Source organism: Pseudophryne corroboree, chromosome 6, assembly GCF_028390025.1.
Source record: "Pseudophryne corroboree isolate aPseCor3 chromosome 6, aPseCor3.hap2, whole genome shotgun sequence".
Classification (NCBI taxonomy): domain Eukaryota; kingdom Metazoa; phylum Chordata; class Amphibia; order Anura; family Myobatrachidae; genus Pseudophryne; species Pseudophryne corroboree.
In genome coordinates, this window is record NC_086449.1 from 29,043,213 (window position 1) to 29,062,336 (window position 19,124).

Here is a 19,124-nt window from a genome sequence, read left to right on the forward strand (position 1 = left end):
CTCCCCATATATTATCCAGTATAAGGAATGAAGCCACCCAACTGAGATTAGTTTTTCTAAAATACCAATTTGGAATACTGTGAGGATAATAAAGTCCTAGAACAATTTACAATGAAGGAGAAAGGCTTCACTGGTTTTATTTAACCCAACTTTTGTTCCCCAAAATTTTTATAGAATGAATTTTTGGTTCTGACACAGGGCCAATGATTTCCTATAAGTAAAAACTAAAAGCTCAATAGCCGTTCAAAGGTTTGGTCACGGATGAAATCTGTGCAATATAAAGACATTAATAAAGTCAGCAGTTTTTATTTGCCAGTTTCCCTGTACGGAACCAGTACGGAACATTTTCCAACACTTCTTACAGGACAAAATGCAAGAAAAACACCCAATTAACAAAAAAAGTTTAAAAAGCATCAGGACAAAACAAAATAAAAAAACTATTTCAATGTCATCTGCGCACTGCTGAAGATAGCCGGACTATTTTCTGTCGGTAGACCTTGAGCGGCTGGAAAAAATAAAAAAATGGTTATGCATCAGAGAAGAAAATTAAAAAAAAAAAATCATACCATAACGGGAATAGGACTTCATTCTAGTTGTTCTATGTGGGCAATTCGATTGCTTGACAGAGGGATAAGGTGCAACCATGCACACAATTGAATCGCCCCATACACATCTAACAAAAAGCTGGTCGATCAGTTTAAATTTGAGGGAAAACGAAAAATCAAATTACCTTCTTGATCTAGAAAAGGAACGAGCTGGTTTAGGGATCCTCTCTCTGGACACTGATCTCTCCCTCCTGCGATCTCTAGAAAGGGACCTGAAGGCAAAAACAGACATAAATTAGATCACAGTTACAATGCAGAAACAAAAGCCTCTATATCCCAGCACTGATAATACGTGGCACTTGTGAAATGTGGAATTACAAGCACAAAATTCCTCGGAGGCAAATTAACACCAGAACCACTTACAACCGGTTCCCATGCAACTTAGAGAATTTTTAAGCAGTGAGGTTTTCAGTAAATAATTACAGCCAAATAGCTAGACTGATTAATAATAAGCCTTTATTAAACTGAATTGCCTACATTGTTGAACACTTAAAAGCAAAAAAGGTCAGCTGTACTATGTACTCCTTCCACACATCAGAATAGATTACCGACACCGTATCTTACTGAAAGTTCTTATCCATATAGCAATACCCCCAAATATAGGATAAACAGTGACCCAATGCTGAGACATTAGGGCAAACCAAGGGACACATCAGTCCGATTCAAGATAAGATTTTGAATCTATGAACTCTGACAGACAGCGTTGTGTCACACACACAATACAAAGTGAGCCTTACCTACTACGGCTACGGGAAACGCTCCTTCTCCTGGGTGATCTAATACAAATGGGGGGGGAAAAAATAAATAAAAAATATGAAAAATGAATTTCAGCGGTGACTGCAGGCCACTCACTCAGGGGGTACCCCAATCCTGCTCAATGAAGGACCCAATACCTAGGTAAGATATAAACCAATCACTACCACCTAGAAGAAGGATTGGGAGGAGAGATCGGAAATGGATATTGAACCTAAAGCAGGTATCACAACCGCTATAGTGCCCCCACTCGGCAACTACCAGCTGTGGGGGGTTACCCTGAACACCACTCATGAGCCCAGACTGGCTTTAGGAACTCAAAAATCATATAAACCAGGGGCCATAGCACAAAGATGATTTTTTTTAGGAAATAGACATTTAGCGTGTCTGATTTGGTATGGGGAACAATTATTTCCTTAAGCAAATTACACGGTCCCATACTTGGTTAGCTGAATGTACGATGGGTTAGTATAGATCTAGACCCCGGCATTAGAAGATGGCCGATCAGGTGAGTAAATGAGCCACAATAGGCATACACACCTGTGCTCTGTATAGCTCATACGGCCCAGGCTCACACAAATAGATTTCTCTATCACCCATAAGTGTCTAGAATTGCAAGCAATGTCATTTACCTTCCAGTCTATGCACAGCCAGCCTTAGAGAAATGAATGACCTTACAAAAGCTGCTTAAAGTCTTACTTACACCAGCAGAAAACTCTGTATGAGCCAGGAGGAAACTTACTAGTTGTCTGGGTTGCAACAAGCTAGAAATGGTGGAGGATGCCGGACAAGTAGAATTTGTTGACAAGGTTTTGCCAGGTGTTGCGTTGAATTTAGATGGTTGGCGGAGGGGGATGTGGTGCTTTTTCCCGCTTTTATTGCTCAGCCGTAGACTGGCGCTGCAGTTGTTGACACAGTTAACAGCCGTGCGGACTGCTGGCCGGTAATGTGCGGGCTGCTGCTGCAGAGTATTGGTTAAGGTTGGAGAGGAGGAAGGCTGAGTGGACAGCATGCTCGGGAGCCAAAGGGCGGTGCAACCTGATGACTGGCCATGCCTGGGTCATGTGATACGACACCAGCCAAGCTGAATGGGGCGCGTTGGTCACATGACGCTGATAAGGCTAGTTGACTAATGTAGACCCAGAGGGTGGTGAGAAGAGACATGATGGTGACTCTGTAACGGGTTTCATGTTTATTAGATGGACCAAAGGCACACATACATATAACAAAAGAAATAAATACAAACAAAAATAGTATAACCAGCTATTGCCTGGGTACAAGGAATGGCATCTCGGGGGCACAGAGCAGCAAAGCTTGGTGTTCTCTTTCAGCTATTCAGTGGAATTAAGACTATGGACTTGAAATATACATAAACACAGGAACCGTTAGGGGCGCAGACTAGGACATAATAAAAGCTGCCCACCAACAGCTTCCATATAATAAGCATGGATATGGTGCAATATGATCATCTATTGGGTCATATTAAACATCCAATTACCAGAGAAAGCCATAACTGAAGTTGTGCTGCTTTTACTTATGCCCCATTTACTAACAGGTGCACATATGCTGGGAATTTCTCTATCGTCCTAAGTGGATGCTGGGGTTCCTGAAAGGACCATGGGGAATAGCGGCTCCGCAGGAGACAGGGCACAAAAAAGCAAAGCTTTTACCAGATCAGGTGGTGTGCACTGGCTCCTCCCCCCATGACCCTCCTCCAGTTAGATTTTGTGCCCGAACGAGAAGGGTGCAATCTAGGTGGCTCTCCTAAAGAGCTGCTTAGAGAAAGTTTAGCTTAGGTTTTTTACTTTACAGTGAGTCCTGCTGGCAACAGGATCACTGCAACGAGGGACTTAGGGGAGAAGTAGTGAACTCACCTGCGTGCAGAGTGGATTTGCTGCTTGGCTACTGGACACTAGCTCCAGAGGGACGATCACAGGTACAGCCTGGATGGTCACCGGAGCCGCGCCGCCGGCCCCCTTGCAGACGCTGAAGAGAGAAGAGGTCCAAAATCGGCGGCTGAAGACTCCTGAGTCTTCATAAAGGTAGCGCACAGCACTGCAGCTGTGCGCCATTTTCCTCTCAGCACACTTCACACAACAGTCACTGAGGGTGCAGAGCGCTGGGGGGGGCGCTCTGAGAGGCAAATAAAAACCTTATTAGAGGCAAAAAATACCTCACATATAGCCCACAGAGGCTATATGGAGATATTTAACCCCTGCCTAACTTAAAAAATAGCGGGAGACGAGCCCGCCGTAAAAGGGGCGGGGCCTATCTCCTCAGCACACAGCGCCATTTTCTCTCACAGAAAAGCTGGAGAGAAGGCTCCCAGGCTCTCCCCTGCACTGCACTACAGAAACAGGGTTAAAACAGAGAGGGGGGGCACTGATTTTGGCGATATTGTATATATATATATAAAAGATGCTATAAGGGAGAAACACTTATATAAGGTTGTCCCTATATAATTATAGCGTTTTTGGTGTGTGCTGGCAGACTCTCCCTCTGTCTCCCCAAAGGGCTAGTGGGTCCTGTCCTCTGTCAGAGCATTCCCGGTGTGTGTGCTGTGTGTCGGTACGTGTGTGTCGACATGTATGAGGACGATGTTGGTGAGGAGGCGGAGAAATTGCCTGTAATGGTGATGTCACTCTCTAGGGAGTCGACACCGGAATGGATGGCTTATTTAGAGAATTACGTGAGAATGTCAACACGCTGCAAGGTCGGTTGACGACATGAGACGGCCGACAATCTATTAGGACCGGTCCAGGCGTCTCAGAAACACCGTCAGGGGTTTTAAAAACGCCCATTTACCTCAGTCGGTCGACACAGACACGGACACTGAATACAGTGTCGACGGTGAATAAACAAACGTATTTCTCATTAGGGCCACACGTTAAGGGCAATGAAGGAGGTGTTACGTGTTTCTGATACTACAAGTACCACAAGAAAGGGTATTATGTGGGAGTGGAAAAAACTACCTGTAGTTTTTCCTGAATCAGATAAAATAAAATGAAGTGTGTGATGATGCGTAGGGTTACCCCGATAGCAAATATTGGCGTTATACCCTTTCCCGCCAGAAATTAGGGTACGTTGGGAAACACCCCTTAGGGTGATAAGGCGCTCACACGCTTATCAAGTGGCGTTACCGTCTCCAGATACGGCCGCCCTCAAGGAGCCAGCTGATAGGAAGCTGGAAAAATATCCTAAAAAGTATATACACACATACGGTGGTTATACTGCGACCAGCGATCGCCATCAGCCTGGAGATGCAGTGCTGGGTTGGCTTGGTCGGATTCCCTGACTGAAAATATTTTATTCATGTAGAGCATTTAATAGGATGCATTCTATATATATGTATGTGAGATGCACAGACGGATATTTGCTCTCTGGCATCAAGATAAGTGCGTTGTCCATATCTCCCAGAAGATGTCAGGGACACGACAGTGGTCAGGTGATACAGATCCCATACGGCAGATGGAAGTATTGCTGTATAAAGGGAAGGAGTTATTTGGGGGTCGGTCCATCGGACCTGGGGACCACAGCAACAGCTGGGAAATCCAACCTTTTTTACCCCAAGTTACATCTCAGCTAAAAAAGACACCGTCTTTTCAGCCTCAATCTTTCCTTTCCCATGAGGGCATGCAGGCAAAAGGCCAGTCATATCTGCCCAGACATAGAGGTAAGGGAAGTAGACTGCAGCAGGCAGCCCTTTCCCAGGAAAAGAAGCCCTCCACCGCGTCTGCCAAGTCCTCAGCATGACGCTGGGGCCGTGCAAGCGGACTCAAGGTGGGGGGGTAGTCTCAAGAGTCTCAGGGCGCAGTGGGATCACTCGCAAGTTGACCCCTAGATCGTACGAGTATTATCCCAGGGGTAAAGATTGGAGAGTCGAGACATCTTCTCCTCGCAGGTTCCTGAAGTCTGCTTTACCAACGGCTCCCTCCGACAGGGAGGCAGCATTGGAAACAATTCACAAGCTGTATATCCAGCAGGTGATAATCAAAGTACCCCTCCTACGACAAGGAAAAGGGTATTATTTTTCCACACTATATTGTGGTACTGAAGCCAGACGGCTTGGTGACACAGTCTAAATCTAAAATGTTTTGAACACTTACATAAAAGGTTCAAATCGAGATAAAGTCACTCAGAGCAGTGATAGCGAACCGGAAAAAAGGGGACTATATGGTGTCCCTGGACATCAAGGATTACCTCCATGTCCAAATTTTGTCCTTCTCATCAAGGGTACCTCTGGTTCGTGGTACAGAACTGTCAATATCAGTTTCAGACGATGCCGTTTGAATTATCCACGGCACCCCGGGCCTTTTTACCAAGGTAATGGCCGAAAAGATGTTTCTTCAAAGAAAAAAGGCATCTAAATTATCCCTTACTTGCACGACCTAAAAAGGGCAAGTTCCAGAGAACAGTTGGAGGTCGGAAGAGCACTATCTAAAGTAGTTCTTCGACGGCATGACTGGATTCTAAATATTCCAAGAATCGCAGCTGTTTTCCGACGATACGTCTGCTGTTCCTAGGGATGATTCTGGACACGGTTCAGAAAAAGGTTTTTCTTCCCGAGGAAAAAGCCAAGGAGTTATCCGACCTGTCAGGAACCTCCTAAAACCAGGAAAGGTGTCTGTACATCAATGCACAAGAGTCCTGGGAAAAATGGTGGCTTTTTACGAAGCAATTCCATTCGGCAGATTCCATGCAAGAATTTTCCAAAGGGATCTGTTGGACAAATGGTCAGGGTCGCATCCTCAGATGCACCTGCGAATAACCCTGTCGCCAAGGACAAGGGTATATCTTCTGTGGTGGTTGCAAAAGGCTCATCTATTGGAGGGCCGCAGATTCGGCATACAGGATTTGATCCTGGTGACCACGGACGCCAGCCTGAGAGGTTGGGGAGCAGTCACACAAGGAAGAAACTTCCAGGGGGTATGGACGAACCTGGAAAAGTCTCTTCACATAAACATTCTGGTACTAAGAGCAATCTAAAATGCTCTAAGCCAGGCGGAACCACTCCTGCAAGGAAAACCGGTGTTGATTCAGTCGGACAACATCACGGCGGTCGCCCATGTAAACAGACAGGGCGGCACAAGAAGCAGGAGTGCAATGGCAGAAGCTGCCAAGATTCTTCGCTGGGCGGAGAATCACGTAATAGCACTGTCAGCAGTGTTCTTCCCGGGCGTGGACAACTGGGAAGCAGACTTCCTCAGCAGACACGATATTCACCCGGGAGAGGGGGGTCTTCATCCAGAAGTCTTCCACATGCTAATAAACTGTTGGGAAAGACCAATGGTAGACATGATGGCGTCTCGCCTCAACAAGAAACTGGACAAGTATTGCGCCAGGTCAAGAGATCCACAGGCAATAGCTGTGGACGCACTGGTAACACCTTGGGTGTACAAATCAGTATATGTGTTTCCTCCTCTGCCTCTCATACCAAAGGTATTGAAGATTATACGGTGAGGAGGAGTAAGAACAATACTAGTGGCTCCGGATTGGCCAAGAAGGACTTGGTACCCGGAACTTCAAGAGTTGGTCACGGACGACCCGTGCCCTCTACTTCTGAGAAGGGACCTGCTACAACAGGGTCCCTGTCTCTTTCAAGACTTACCGCGGCTGCGTTTGACGGCATGGCGGTTGAACGCCAGATCCTAAAAGGGAAAGGCATTCCAGAAGAAGTCATTCCTACCTTGATTAAGGCAAGGAAGGAAGTCACCGCGAAACATTATCACCGCATTTGGCGAAAATATGTCGCGTGGTGCGAGGATCGGAGTGTTCCGACGGAGGAATTTCAACTGGGTCGTTTCCTACATTTCCTACAATCAGGATTGTCTATGGGTCTCAAATTGAGATCTATTAAGGTTCAAATTTCGGCCCTGTCAATATTCTTCCAAAAAGAATTGGCCTCAGTTCCTGAGGTACAGACTTTTGTTAAAGGAGTACTGCATATACAGCCTCCTGTGGTGCCTCCGGTGGCACCGTGGGATCTAAATGTAGTTTTAGATTTCCTCAAATCCCATTGGTTTGAACCATTGAAAAAGGTGGATTTTAAATATCTCACATGGAAAGTGACTATGTTACTGGCCCTGGCTTCCGCCAGGAGAGTATCTGAATTGGCGGCTTTATCTTATAAAAGCCCTTATCTAATCTTCCATTCGGATAGGGCAGAACTGAGGACTCGTCCGCATTTTCTCCCTAAGGTGGTATCAGCGTTTCACCTGAACCAACCTATTGTGGTGCCTGCGGCCACTGGCGACTTGGAGGACTCCAAGTTGTTGGACGTTGTCAGAGCCTTAAAAATATACATTTCAAGGACGGCTGAAGTCAGAAAATCTGACTCGCTGTTGATACTATATGCACCCAACAAGTTGGGTGCCCCTGCTTCTAAGCAGACGATTGCTCGTTGGATTTGTAACACAATTCAACTTGCTCATTCTGTGGCAGGCCTGCCACAGCCTAAATCTGTTAAGGCCCATTCCACAAGGAAGGTGGGCTCATCTTGGGCGGCTGCCCGAGGGGTCTCGGCATTACAATTCTGTCGAGCAGCTACGTGGTCGGGGGAAAACACGTTTGTAAAATTCTACAAATTTGATACCCTGGCAAAAGAGGACTTGGAATTCTCTCATTCGGTGCTGCAGAGTCATCCGCACTCTCCCGCCCGTTTGGGAGCTTTGGTATAATCCCCATGGTCCTTTCAGGAACCCCAGCATCCACTTAGGACGATAGAGAAAATAAGAATTTACTTACCGATAATTCTATTTCTCGGAGTCCGTAGTGGATGCTGGGCGCCCATCCCAAGTGCGGATTATCTGCAATACTGTACATAGTTATTGTTAACAAATTCGGGTTATATTGTTAAGGAGCCATCTTTAAGAGGCTCTTTCTGTTATCATACTGTTAACTGGGTTTAGATCACAAGTTGTACGGTGTGATTGGTGTGGCTGGTATGAGTCTTACCCGGGATTCAAATTGCCTCCCTTATTGTGTACGCTCGTCCGGGCACAGTACCTAACTGGAGTCTGGAGGAGGGTCATGGGGGGAGGAGCCAGTGCACACCACCTGATCTGGTAAAAGCTTTGCTTTTTTGTGCCCTGTCTCCTGCGGAGCCGCTATTCCCCATGGTCCTTTCAGGAACCCCAGCATCCACTACGGACTCCGAGAAATAGAATTATCGGTAAGTAAATTCTTATTATAACCAGGCAATACTACATCTTACTGCAGTACCTTATTCCCCACTCTCAAATGTCCTAGAGGATGCTGGGGACTCCTTAAGGACCATGGGGTATAGACGGGCTCCGCAGGAGACATGGGCACCTATAAAGAACTTTGACTATGGGTGTGCACTGGCTCCTCCCTCTATGTCTCTCCTTTAGACCTCAGTTAGATCTTGTGCCCAGAGGAGATGAGCTCCCTGCAATGCACCCAGAGTTTTCTGTGTTTTACAGTGAGGATGGTGTGGGCTGGTACGAATCTTGCCCTTAGATTAACAAAATCTTTTCCTCGTACTGTCCGTCTCCTCTGGGCACAGTTTCTCTAACTGAGGTCTGGAGGAGGGGCATAGAGGGAGGAGCCAGTGCACACCCATTCTAAAGTTCTTTATAGTGCCCGTGTCTCCTGCGGAGCCCGTCTATACCCCATGGTCCTTATGGAGTCCCCAGCATCCTCTATGGACTAGGAGAAATAGATTTACCGGTAGGTTTAAAATCAACATTTTCAGACTGCCTGAGGCGGGTCGCACCTGGGAGCCCCATGTATGCGACCCGCCTCAGGCACCCCGCTGCCACTGTCTGCAACCCAGCATATTGCCGGGTTGGTGACGTCAGCAGTAAACACGGCACTTGAGATCACATAACCGCCACCCATACACACACCGTGAACATGAAATGGGTAGCATCGACCCAGCTCCCGTTCACACCACACAGTGAGCCGGACAGAACGTGTTCAACCCTGCTCACGACCAGGGTTGAAATATCGGGTCGCTCGACCTGGTATTTCAATCCATGCACCTTTCAGACCGCACCTGAACACAGGTTATGCGCGCTCATGTGCCAATAACCCTGTTCAAAGGTGGCAGTCTGAAAGGGGTAGAACTGGTGCGCGTGTGCCGAGAACATACCCAGGCAATGCTATGTCTTACTACAGAACCCTAGGTGGAAAGTAAGAATTAGATAGATAAGCATTGGTGTGCAGTTAGAGACTTCTGCTGTGTTTGCTTATTCTGATCCCTACATAACAATGGCGTTACCTTCATCAGGCTCCTGTCTCAGCATGGATACAAGTATACGTGAATTTATCTCCTATGATAAGGGCCTTATACCGATGTAACATGCCAAAGGCAATGGGGATTAGACTAACATGCTACATGTAATATATACTTATCCGGACCAAACACGAGAGAATCTAACGTTAAGCTACAGTCAGGTAAATGAAATGATAGGACGCTCAGACGCACAATACTTAGCTGTAGACTAAATAACAGCAAATCGTTAATCATACCTGCGCCTAGGCGGGGGGCTTCTCCTGCGATAGTCATCCCTAGGTCGCCTGTTCCACGACGGCGGAGGTCCACGATTCCGGCTTCGTTTCTCACCATTAGATAGTTCCACGCTGACGCGACACCCACACAAAGTTCTAGAGAAAAGCAAAATAAATTATTCCACAAACCAGAGAACAAATCCAAGACGCTCTGCGACGCGCTGACAACCCCACATATTGCAGATGTAGCCAAGAACACTGCAGTAAGGAGTTGTGTCCATATATGGAGTCACATCTACACTAGCAGACTGCTGCCACGTACAGTATGCAGACAGCAGCTACAGCCAGCAACACCTAATTATACAGGAGCAAGTTTTATTTTTTAAAGAAGATTTCCACCCCACCTATGGAAAAGGAAATACCAACAAACGATGAACCCTTTACAATACGCAGCAAGCTATACGAGAAGCCGTGCACCACTCAGTAATTACCGTCCATCCAATTCTCTCACTGCATCTGCGGCATCTCTGGGGTCCTCAAATTCTACAAACGCAAAGCCAGGGGGGTTCCTGGCCACCCACACGCTGCGCAAGGGTCCGTAGTAGCCGAATGACCGCTCCAATTCAGTCTTGTTGCCATTGTTACCTAGATTCCCGACATAGACTTTGCAGTCCAGCGGACAGGAGTCACGATGCATGGCTACAAAATAAAGGGGGATAGTTAGAAATTGAATACAGATTTCACCATTGTTGGACAGAGGATTCAATACAGGTTGAGTATCCCATATCCATATATTTCCGAAATACGGAATATTCTGAAATACGGACTTTTTTGACTGAGAGTGAGATAGTGAAACCTTTGTTTTTTTGATGTCTCAATGTACACAAACTTTGTTTAATACACAAAGTTATTAAAAATGTTGTATTAAATGACCTTTAGGCTGTGTATATAAGGTGTATATGAAACATAAATGAATTGTGTGAATGTAGACACACTTTGTTTAATGCACAAAGTTATAAAAAATATTGGCTAAAATGACCTTCAGGCTGTGTGTATAAGGTGTATATGTAACAAATGCATTCTGTGCTTAGATTTAGGTCCCATCACCATGATATCTCACTATGGTATGCAATTATTCCAAAATACGGAAAAATCCCATATCCAAAGTACCTCTGGTCCCAAGCATTTTGGATAAGGGAGACTCAACCTGTACCGCGTTCTCAGAAATAAGACAATGATGCATTTTAAAGTTGTTGCGTTACCAAGTACAGATACACTGGAAAAACCCTCTGCGCAGGACACTGGTATCTATAGAAGCTTTACAGGATCATAGATTTTAGATAGAGGAGCAACATATATTTCATATCAATGGTCGATTACCAGCGAGAGAAAACCATCACACAGCATACATCTGGGTCTGTCAGTAAGGCAATACGATACCATTGGCAGAAATGCAATTCGTGAAAGCACCACTGCCGCTTTGTGTCAGCTCTCCATAGTTCTAATGGTGCGTACACACTGGACGATACATCGGCCGTACTATTGAACTGCCGATATATATTGCGGGTCATATCGCATCGGCCCTGCAACACAGGCGATGACCAATATATCTACAGATATATGTGCATCGCTGTGCGTGTACAGGCGGTCAGCAGACTTCCCGTACACACGCTGCAGCAGCCGTCGGTAATTGACAGCTGAACGTGGCAGACACCCACCCAGTTCGTGAGCCCAGTCCCGGCAGATCAGGTGGGGTGTATTCTTAACACACTGCCCGGTCCGTCCATAGATACATCTGCAGATCAATTGATCTGCAGATATATCTATAGGCGTGTACCCAGCATTACATGTCAGGCGGCTGAAACACATTTATCATTTTTGCGTACATGAAAAATACTACAGACTGCACGCAGGCAATGCGACCAGCTACTGTAACGCCAGCAACTCAAGTTTCCCAGTGCGCCTATTGCAAAGTCAATGGGCGGGATTTGTCCTTACAGAACAGCAAGTCGCAGCCGGCCGAATTGAATCCCACTCCTAAATTACAGAAAATTCACCAAATTTATCCTCTAAGGAGCCTGAAACATTGCTGATTGGAGTCTGGAGTATGTCACCACACACGGAAGCCCATCGTATTGTGACTGGATTACCAGAACGTCATTGCTTTGTTTCTGGAGATGCTATTAGCGACAAGGGGCACTAGAGACACCGGTTCCAGATAGAATCTCCCCCCAAAGTGTGTACTCCTTATAGCGGCCAGGAGAAATAGAAGGTTGCTGAAATCCCACGTTGCTAATAGCTTGTAAATGAAATACTCCAGACGCCAATAAGAGTGTGTGTGGGGGGAGATTGGGGAAGGGGGTGCAGGACCCTATTACTAGAGATATTAATAGGTGCTATCGTGCTGCAGCTTCTAATACTATGCTGGAGGAAGAGAGATGCACACAACACATTCCAATATACTACCAGTATGGAGCCCGGCGCTGATGCGGAACGCATTTACTTTACAGGACCCGGGACTGGAGCACGGCCAGCAAGCTGCGGGAAAAAAAAAAGTTATTTACCGTTTTCTAATGGGGCGCGGGATCCGAAGCTCATTCGCGACTCCAGTCTAGAGATCCTCACTTCACAGGCGACTCAGCGGTGCTACAGTACCTCTCACCGACGCAGCCTGGCCGACTGAGCGATCGCAGCAATGCTAGAAGGAGAGACAGTCACATGGTCACGCTCATCTCATATCACAGCAATGGCACAAGCGACGCCATATTTGTTATGGGTAAATGGAACGGCCCCGGTCTCGCGTGATCAACTGGAATTTACTGGGGAGAATTAAATATCCCACACACTCCTAGCAGCCGCCAACGGTACACCCCCAGCAGCAGCCCAGACACCCATACACAGTCACCCGCTGCCCACACCCCCTCCCCCACTCACCTCCAGCAACAGCCCACACCCCAGTCACCCGCAGACTGCACACCCCCAGTCACTTCCAGCAGCCCACACACCCGCCACCCCCCACTCACCTCCAGCAGCAGCCCACACACACCCCAGTCACCCACAGACTGAACACCCCCAGTCACCTCCAGCAGCAGCCCATACACCCCAGTCACCACCAGCAGCCACCCGCACACACCGCAGTCACTTCCAGCAGCAGCCCACACACCGGTCACCTCCTCAGCAGTAGCCCGCACACACCCCAGTCACCCGCAGACAGCACACCCCAGTCACCCACACATCGCAGTCACCCCCCAGCAGCGACCCGCACACACCCCAGTCACCCGCAGACGATACACCCCCAGCAGCGGTCCACACACACCCAGTCACCCGCAGGCCGCACGCTCCAATCACCCACACCCCAGCAGCGACCCGCAGACGGAACACACCCTAGTCACCCGCAGGCCGCACGCTCCAATCGCCCACACCCCAGCAGCGACCCGCAGACGGAACACACCCCAGTCACCCCACACCCCAGCAGCGGCCCGCAGATGGAACACACCCCAGTCACCACCGGCAGCAGCCGCCCGCACACGCTCCAGTCACCCGCAGGCCTCACGCTCCAGTCACCCGCAGGCCTCACGCTCCAGTCACCCGCAGGCCTCACGCTCCAGTCACCCGCAGGCCTCACGCATCCAGTCACCGGCAGGCCTCACGCGCCAGTCACCCGCATCCAGTCACCGGCAGGCCTCACGCGCCAGTCACCGGCAGGCCGCACGCTCCAGTCACCCGCAGGCCGCACGCTCCAGTCACCCGCAGGCCGCACGCTCCAGTCACCCGCAGGCCGCACGCTCCAGTCACCCGCAGGCCGCACGCTCCAGTCACCCGCACCCCAGCAGCGGCCCGCAGACGGAACACACCCCAGTCACCACCGGCAGCAGCCGCCGCCCGCACACGCTCCAGTCACCCGCGTACCTCACCTCAGTATGACCCGTCTCCCGCCTGTGCCCGGTGTGAGTGTGAGTGCGCTGTGTCGGGGCGCGGTAATGGCGGGAGTGACTGGCTTCGCCTTTGTGCAGTGGCACGTAGTAGTAACAGCAACGTCCTGACGTCACGTCAGAGGGGCGCGGGTCACTCTGCGCATGCGCGGCGCAATGGAAGCGCGCTCCACGACCTGCCGCGTGCGATCCGGGGGGCGGGGACTGCGGGGACGGTCGCGGCAGGGGGCGGGGCTGTGTGAGCGCGCCGGGAAGGGGGTGGGGCCTGCAGACGTTGTTGGAACGCAGGCCGTGATTCATCGAGAGAAATGAAATGTACTAAGATGGGAGTTCTGTTTAAGATGGGATGTTGCCCATAGCAGCCAATCAGATTCCAGGCACTAGCTTCTTCTAAGATGGCGCTAGATAAGTGGGAAGTAGAATCTGATTGGTTGCTATGGGCAACATCCCATCTTAAATAGAACTCCCATCTTAGTACATTTACCCCGCCATGTCCCAGTCCGACCTATGCGGCATATCACGCTTCTGTGTGCACCCGCGTATTAGATCAGAGCCGGGCTGCCATCTTGGCACTTCTGGCAAATGCCATAATGGCCGATGGGTTCGTGGGCCGGTCCGGTCACACAGAAAGTACGTCTCCATGGAAATGGGCCCCCTGACTCGCGGCACGTCCTTGTGGGTAGTGTCCACACGACCCATTTCACGGCGTGGGCGCCCTTATCGAGTGCGCACGCACATGCCAGGGCCGATTTTGGGCCCTAGTCCGTCCCTGGCTCTGATATATGCACGTCATGGGTGGTTAAACGCACTCGACCTACTGCCTCGTGTGTATATCAGAGCGTGACCGCACACCCAAAAGTGGTATGTCTAATACACACACATATACTGTGTGTGTGTATATATATATATATATATATATATATATATATACAGGTTCAGTATCCCATATCCAAATATTCCGAAATACGGAATTATTTGAGTGAGAGTGAGATAGTGAAACCTTTGTTTTCTGATGGCTCAGTGTACACAAACTTTGCTTAATACACAAAGTTATTAAAAATCTTGTATTAAATGACCTTCAGGCTGTGTGTATAAGGTGTATATGTAACATAAATGCATCTGTGCTTATACTTAGGTCCCATCGCCATTATATCTCATTATGGTATGCAATTATTCCAAAATACGGAAAAATCCCATATCCAAAATACTTCTGGTCCCAAGCATTTTGGATAAGGCATACTCAACCTGTACATACACTGATCAAAAAAATAAAGGGAACACTAAAATAACACATCCTAGATCTGAATGAATGAAATATTCTTATTAAATACTTTGCTGTTTACATAGTTGAATGTGCTGACAACAAAATCACACAAAAATTATCAATGGAAATCAAATTTATTAACCCATGGAGGTCTGGATTTGGAGTCACACTCAAAATTAAAGTGGAAAAACACACTATAGGCTGATCCAACTTTGATGTAATGTCCTTAAAACAAGTCAAAATGAGGCTCAGTAGTGTGTGTGGCCTCCACGTGCCTGTATGACCTCCCTACAACGTCTGGGCATGCTCCTGATGAGGTGGTGGATGGTCTCCTGAGGGATCTCCTCCCAGACCTGGACTAAAGCATCCGCCAACCTCTGGACAGTCTGTGGTGCAACATGGCGTTGGTGGATGGAGCGAGACATGATGTCCCAGATGTGCTCAATTGGATTCAGGTCTGGGGAACGGGCGGGCCAGTCCATAGCATCAATGCCTTCATTTTGCAGGAACTGCTGACACACTCCAGCCACATGAGGTCTAGCATTGTCTTGCATTAGGAGGAACCCAGGGCCAACCGCACCAGCATATGGTCTCACAAGGGGTCTGAGGATCTCATCTCGGTACCTAATGGCAGTCAGGCTACCTCTGGCGAGCACATGGAGGGCTGTGCGGCCCCCCAAAGAAATGCCACACCATTACTGACCCACTGCCAAACCGGTCATGCTGGAGGATGTTGCAGGCAGCAGAACGTTCTCCTTTGAGTCTCCAGACTCTGTCACGTCTGTCACATGTGTTCAGTGAGAACCTGCTTTCATCTGGGAAGAGCACAGGGCGCCAGTGGCGAAGTTGGCAATCTTGGTGTTCTCTGGCAAATGCCAAACGTCCTGCACGGTGTTGGGCTATAAGCACAACCCCCACCTGTGGACGTCGGGCCCTCATACCACCCTCATGGAGTCTGTTTCTGATCGTTTGAGTAGACACATGCACATTTGTGGCTTGCTGAAGGTCATTTTGCAAGGCTCTGGCAGTGCTCCTCCTGTTCCTCCTTGCACAAAAGCGGAGGTAGCGGTCCTGCTGCTGGGTTGTTGCCCTCCTACGGCCTCCTCCACGTCTCCTGATGTACTGGCCCGTCTCCTGGTAGCGCCTCCATGCTCTGGACACTACGCTGACAGACACAGCAAACCTTCTTGCCACAGCTCGCATTGATGTGCCATCCTGGATGAGCTGCACTACCTGAGCCACTTGTGTGGGTTGTAGACTCCGTCTCATGCTACCACTAGAGTGAAAGCACCGCCAGCTTTCAAAAGTGACCAAAACATCAGCCAGAAAGCATAGGAGCTGAGAAGTGGTCTGTGGTCACCACCTGCAGAACAAATCCTTTATTGGGGGTGTCTGGCTAATTGCCTATAATTTCCACCTGTTGTCCATTCCATTTGCACAACAGCATGTGAAATTGATTGTCAATCAGTGTTGCTTCCTAAGTGGACAGTTTGATTTCACAGAAGTGTGATTGACTTGGAGTTACATTGTGTTGTTTAAGTGTTCCCTTCATTTTTTTGAGCAGTGTATATATATATATATATATATATATATATATATATAAAATTTCACCAAGAATCAGTCACCGAATGATATAAAGCGTCAACATCCAGCGTGCCTTGGCCCTGTTATACATACAAGCACCCAGGTATCCTCTGCAAAATACCACGCACGGCACGGCAGTGAAAATTCACTTGTGTTCAATTAATCTGACAGCATAATAGTTAGCGACGTTTCTGGGCTGCAATGGACCTCAGGCTGCTATACAATAGGAGGGAAAAGCAGAGAAACCATTCAGCTCACCTGAAGTGAAAGACGCCGGTCCCGGAGCAATCAGGTGCACTACCGCTCGCTGAGACACTCCCCCCCCCCAGTGACGTCAGGGCTGTGCACCGGTGTCGACGCTGCCTGTCGGCCAGGGAACACGGATAAGAGCACAGTGAATACAGAGTACACAGTTGTCATTTGAAAACCTAAGTATCCATAAAGAAAAGTAGAAATTCACAAGGGGACGATAATGATAGAGCAGTGATAACACGAGAAAACATGTATAGAAGTTCCCGGCAAAATAGAGAAGATTTGCAATGCGAGATCTTTGCTAAATGGTGAAGAGGCTATTTCAATGCGTTCCAATTAATTTTATCCTACGTCCGTAGAGGATGCTGGGTACCAATTTAGTACCATGGGGTATAGACGGGTCCACTAGGAGCCACTGGCACTTTAAGAGTTCAATAGTGTGGCCTGGCCCCTCCCTCTATGACCCTCCTACCAGAGTTTTCTTAGTTTTATTTTTTTAATTAAAGTTTAGAGTTTGTTGTTTTACAGGAAGGCTGCTCCCTGCTTCATGGGACTTAAGGGTGGGTGGGGGGAGTAGGAACCAACTTCCTGAAGAGTTAATAGTTCTCTACGCCGCTGACAGACAGGACCCTGAGCTCCTGAGGGTGCTGATCGCAAGCCCACGGGGCGACCGCTCACTCCCGCAGAACGGCCGCCACCCGCTAACAGAGCCAGAAGATAGAAGAGTGGCGAGTACAGCGCCAGCGTCTTGAGCCAGCACAATTAGCGCTACACGGATCACATTGTTAACGCACAAAACCTCAGGCCAGTATAAATAATAAGTGTGGGATGCCGCGCGCCATTGCAGGGGGCGGGGCTTCCTCTCAGAGCGGATCCAGCACTCACCCGCGCCATTTTCTCCCTGCAGATCATACAGACAGAGATGCTGACAGGGAGCGCTGACCCTCCGCATAACTCCACAAGTACTCTACGGTACCTGGGTGTTATAGACAGGGGGGGGGGAGTGTTATATCAGTAGTCAGTAAGCGCCGGGCTTTTATCATAATAACTGCCTACAGGGGCGCAGTGTGGCTGGCTCCTTATACCATACCTCCCAACTGTGCTGATGGTCGAGGAGGGACATCAGTGCGCGCCAAAGCCAAGAGAGTCCTTGGACATGGTAATGTGGGATATACACTCTCACACACACAGGAAAATGTAGAACACTGTTTCCCCTACAGCACCTTCAGAGAGTCACAGAGTATAACATACGTCCCAACTGTCCCGATTTTAGCAGGACAGTCCCGTTTTTCCCGGTCTGTCCCGCTGTCCCACCCACGTGTCGCAGTGCTGCAGAGTGTTTATCTTCTCCTGAGGAGTCTATTCCATGTATTTAGGACTGCAATGTACTTTCTCAGCCTTCTGAATCCGAACCTCCATGGGTGGATTCTTTAGGGGAATGATATGATATCCCAGATTTCTACAAGGATGTCACATACTGAGAAAGAGACACAGTTTTTGAGGAAATCTGTGGAGGGTTTGGAGTATTCAGACCCCACTACTTTGTCTAAAACCCCACCTACGTACTAGAGATGTGCGGCTGGCACTTTTCATGTTTTGGTTTTGGTTCTAATTCCACTTTCATGTTTTGGTTTTGGCTTGATTTTGCCAAAACCACCCTTTTCGTGTTTTGGTTTTGGTTTTGGATCTGGAAGCTTTTTTGGGGGGGAAAACATAAAAACAGCTAAAATCACAGAATCTGGGGGTAACTTTGCTCCTATTGTATTATTAACCTCAATAACAATCATTTCCACTAATTTCCAGTCTATTCTGAACACCTCACACCTCACAACATTGGCCCTCATTCCGAGTTGTTCGCTCGGTATTTTTCATCGCATCGCAGTGAAAATCCGCTTAGTACGCATGCGCAATGTTCGCACTGCGACTGCGCCAAGTAACTTTACTATGATGAAAGTATTTTTACTCACGGCTTTTTCTTCGCTCCGGCGATCGTAATGTGATTGACAGGAAATGGGTGTTACTGGGCGGAAACACGGCGTTTCAGGGGCGTGTGGCTGAAAACGCTACCGTTTCCGGAAAAAACGCAGGAGTGGCCGGGGAAACGGTGGGAGTGCCTGGGCGAACGCTGGGTGTGTTTGTGACGTCAACCAGGAACGACAAGCACTGAAATGATCGCACAGGCAGAGTAAGTCTGGAGCTACTCTGAAACTGCTAAGTAGTTAGTAATCGCAATATTGCGAATACATCGGTCGCAATTTTAAG

The 19,124-nt window shown here is 48.3% G+C and overlaps 1 protein-coding gene across 4 annotated transcripts; it reads right to left on the minus strand.

Moving 5' to 3' along the window:
* Nucleotides 1-290: 290 nt before the first annotated feature.
* LOC134935973 (serine/arginine-rich splicing factor 3-like) lies at nucleotides 291-13,871 on the minus strand. Of its 4 annotated transcripts, XM_063930839.1 has the most exons (7): nucleotides 13,745-13,867; nucleotides 12,395-12,528; nucleotides 10,322-10,529; nucleotides 9,852-9,986; nucleotides 1,343-1,381; nucleotides 731-817; nucleotides 291-505 (listed from the first exon to the last, which is right to left on the minus strand). In XM_063930839.1, exons 2-7 carry the CDS (start codon nucleotides 12,426-12,428, stop codon nucleotides 478-480), a joined length of 531 nt encoding a protein of 176 aa, XP_063786909.1. In that variant the 5' UTR covers nucleotides 12,429-12,528; nucleotides 13,745-13,867; the 3' UTR covers nucleotides 291-477. The 4 variants fall into 4 exon arrangements, with proteins under 4 accessions (XP_063786909.1, XP_063786910.1, XP_063786907.1 ...); XM_063930840.1 differs by lacking the exon at nucleotides 1,343-1,381 and having other exon boundaries at nucleotides 13,745-13,868; XM_063930837.1 differs by lacking the exons at nucleotides 291-505; nucleotides 731-817; nucleotides 1,343-1,381 and adding an exon at nucleotides 2,103-2,532 and having other exon boundaries at nucleotides 13,745-13,871.
* Nucleotides 13,872-19,124: the final 5,253 nt, after the last annotated feature.

What these genes read in the sequence shown, in the direction of transcription:
- LOC134935973 (XM_063930837.1), bottom strand. Translation starts at nt 12,428, where the DNA reads ATGAGCTTCGGATCCCGCGCCCCATTAGAAAACG. An exon ending in CCGCGCCCCATTAGAAAACG is followed by an intron (nt 10,530 to 12,394) that starts GTAAATAACTTT and finishes TTTATTTTGTAG; the next exon opens with CCATGCATCGTGACTCCTGT. An exon ending in GTGAGAGAATTGGATGGACG is followed by an intron (nt 9,987 to 10,321) that starts GTAATTACTGAG and finishes GCTTTTCTCTAG; the next exon opens with AACTTTGTGTGGGTGTCGCG.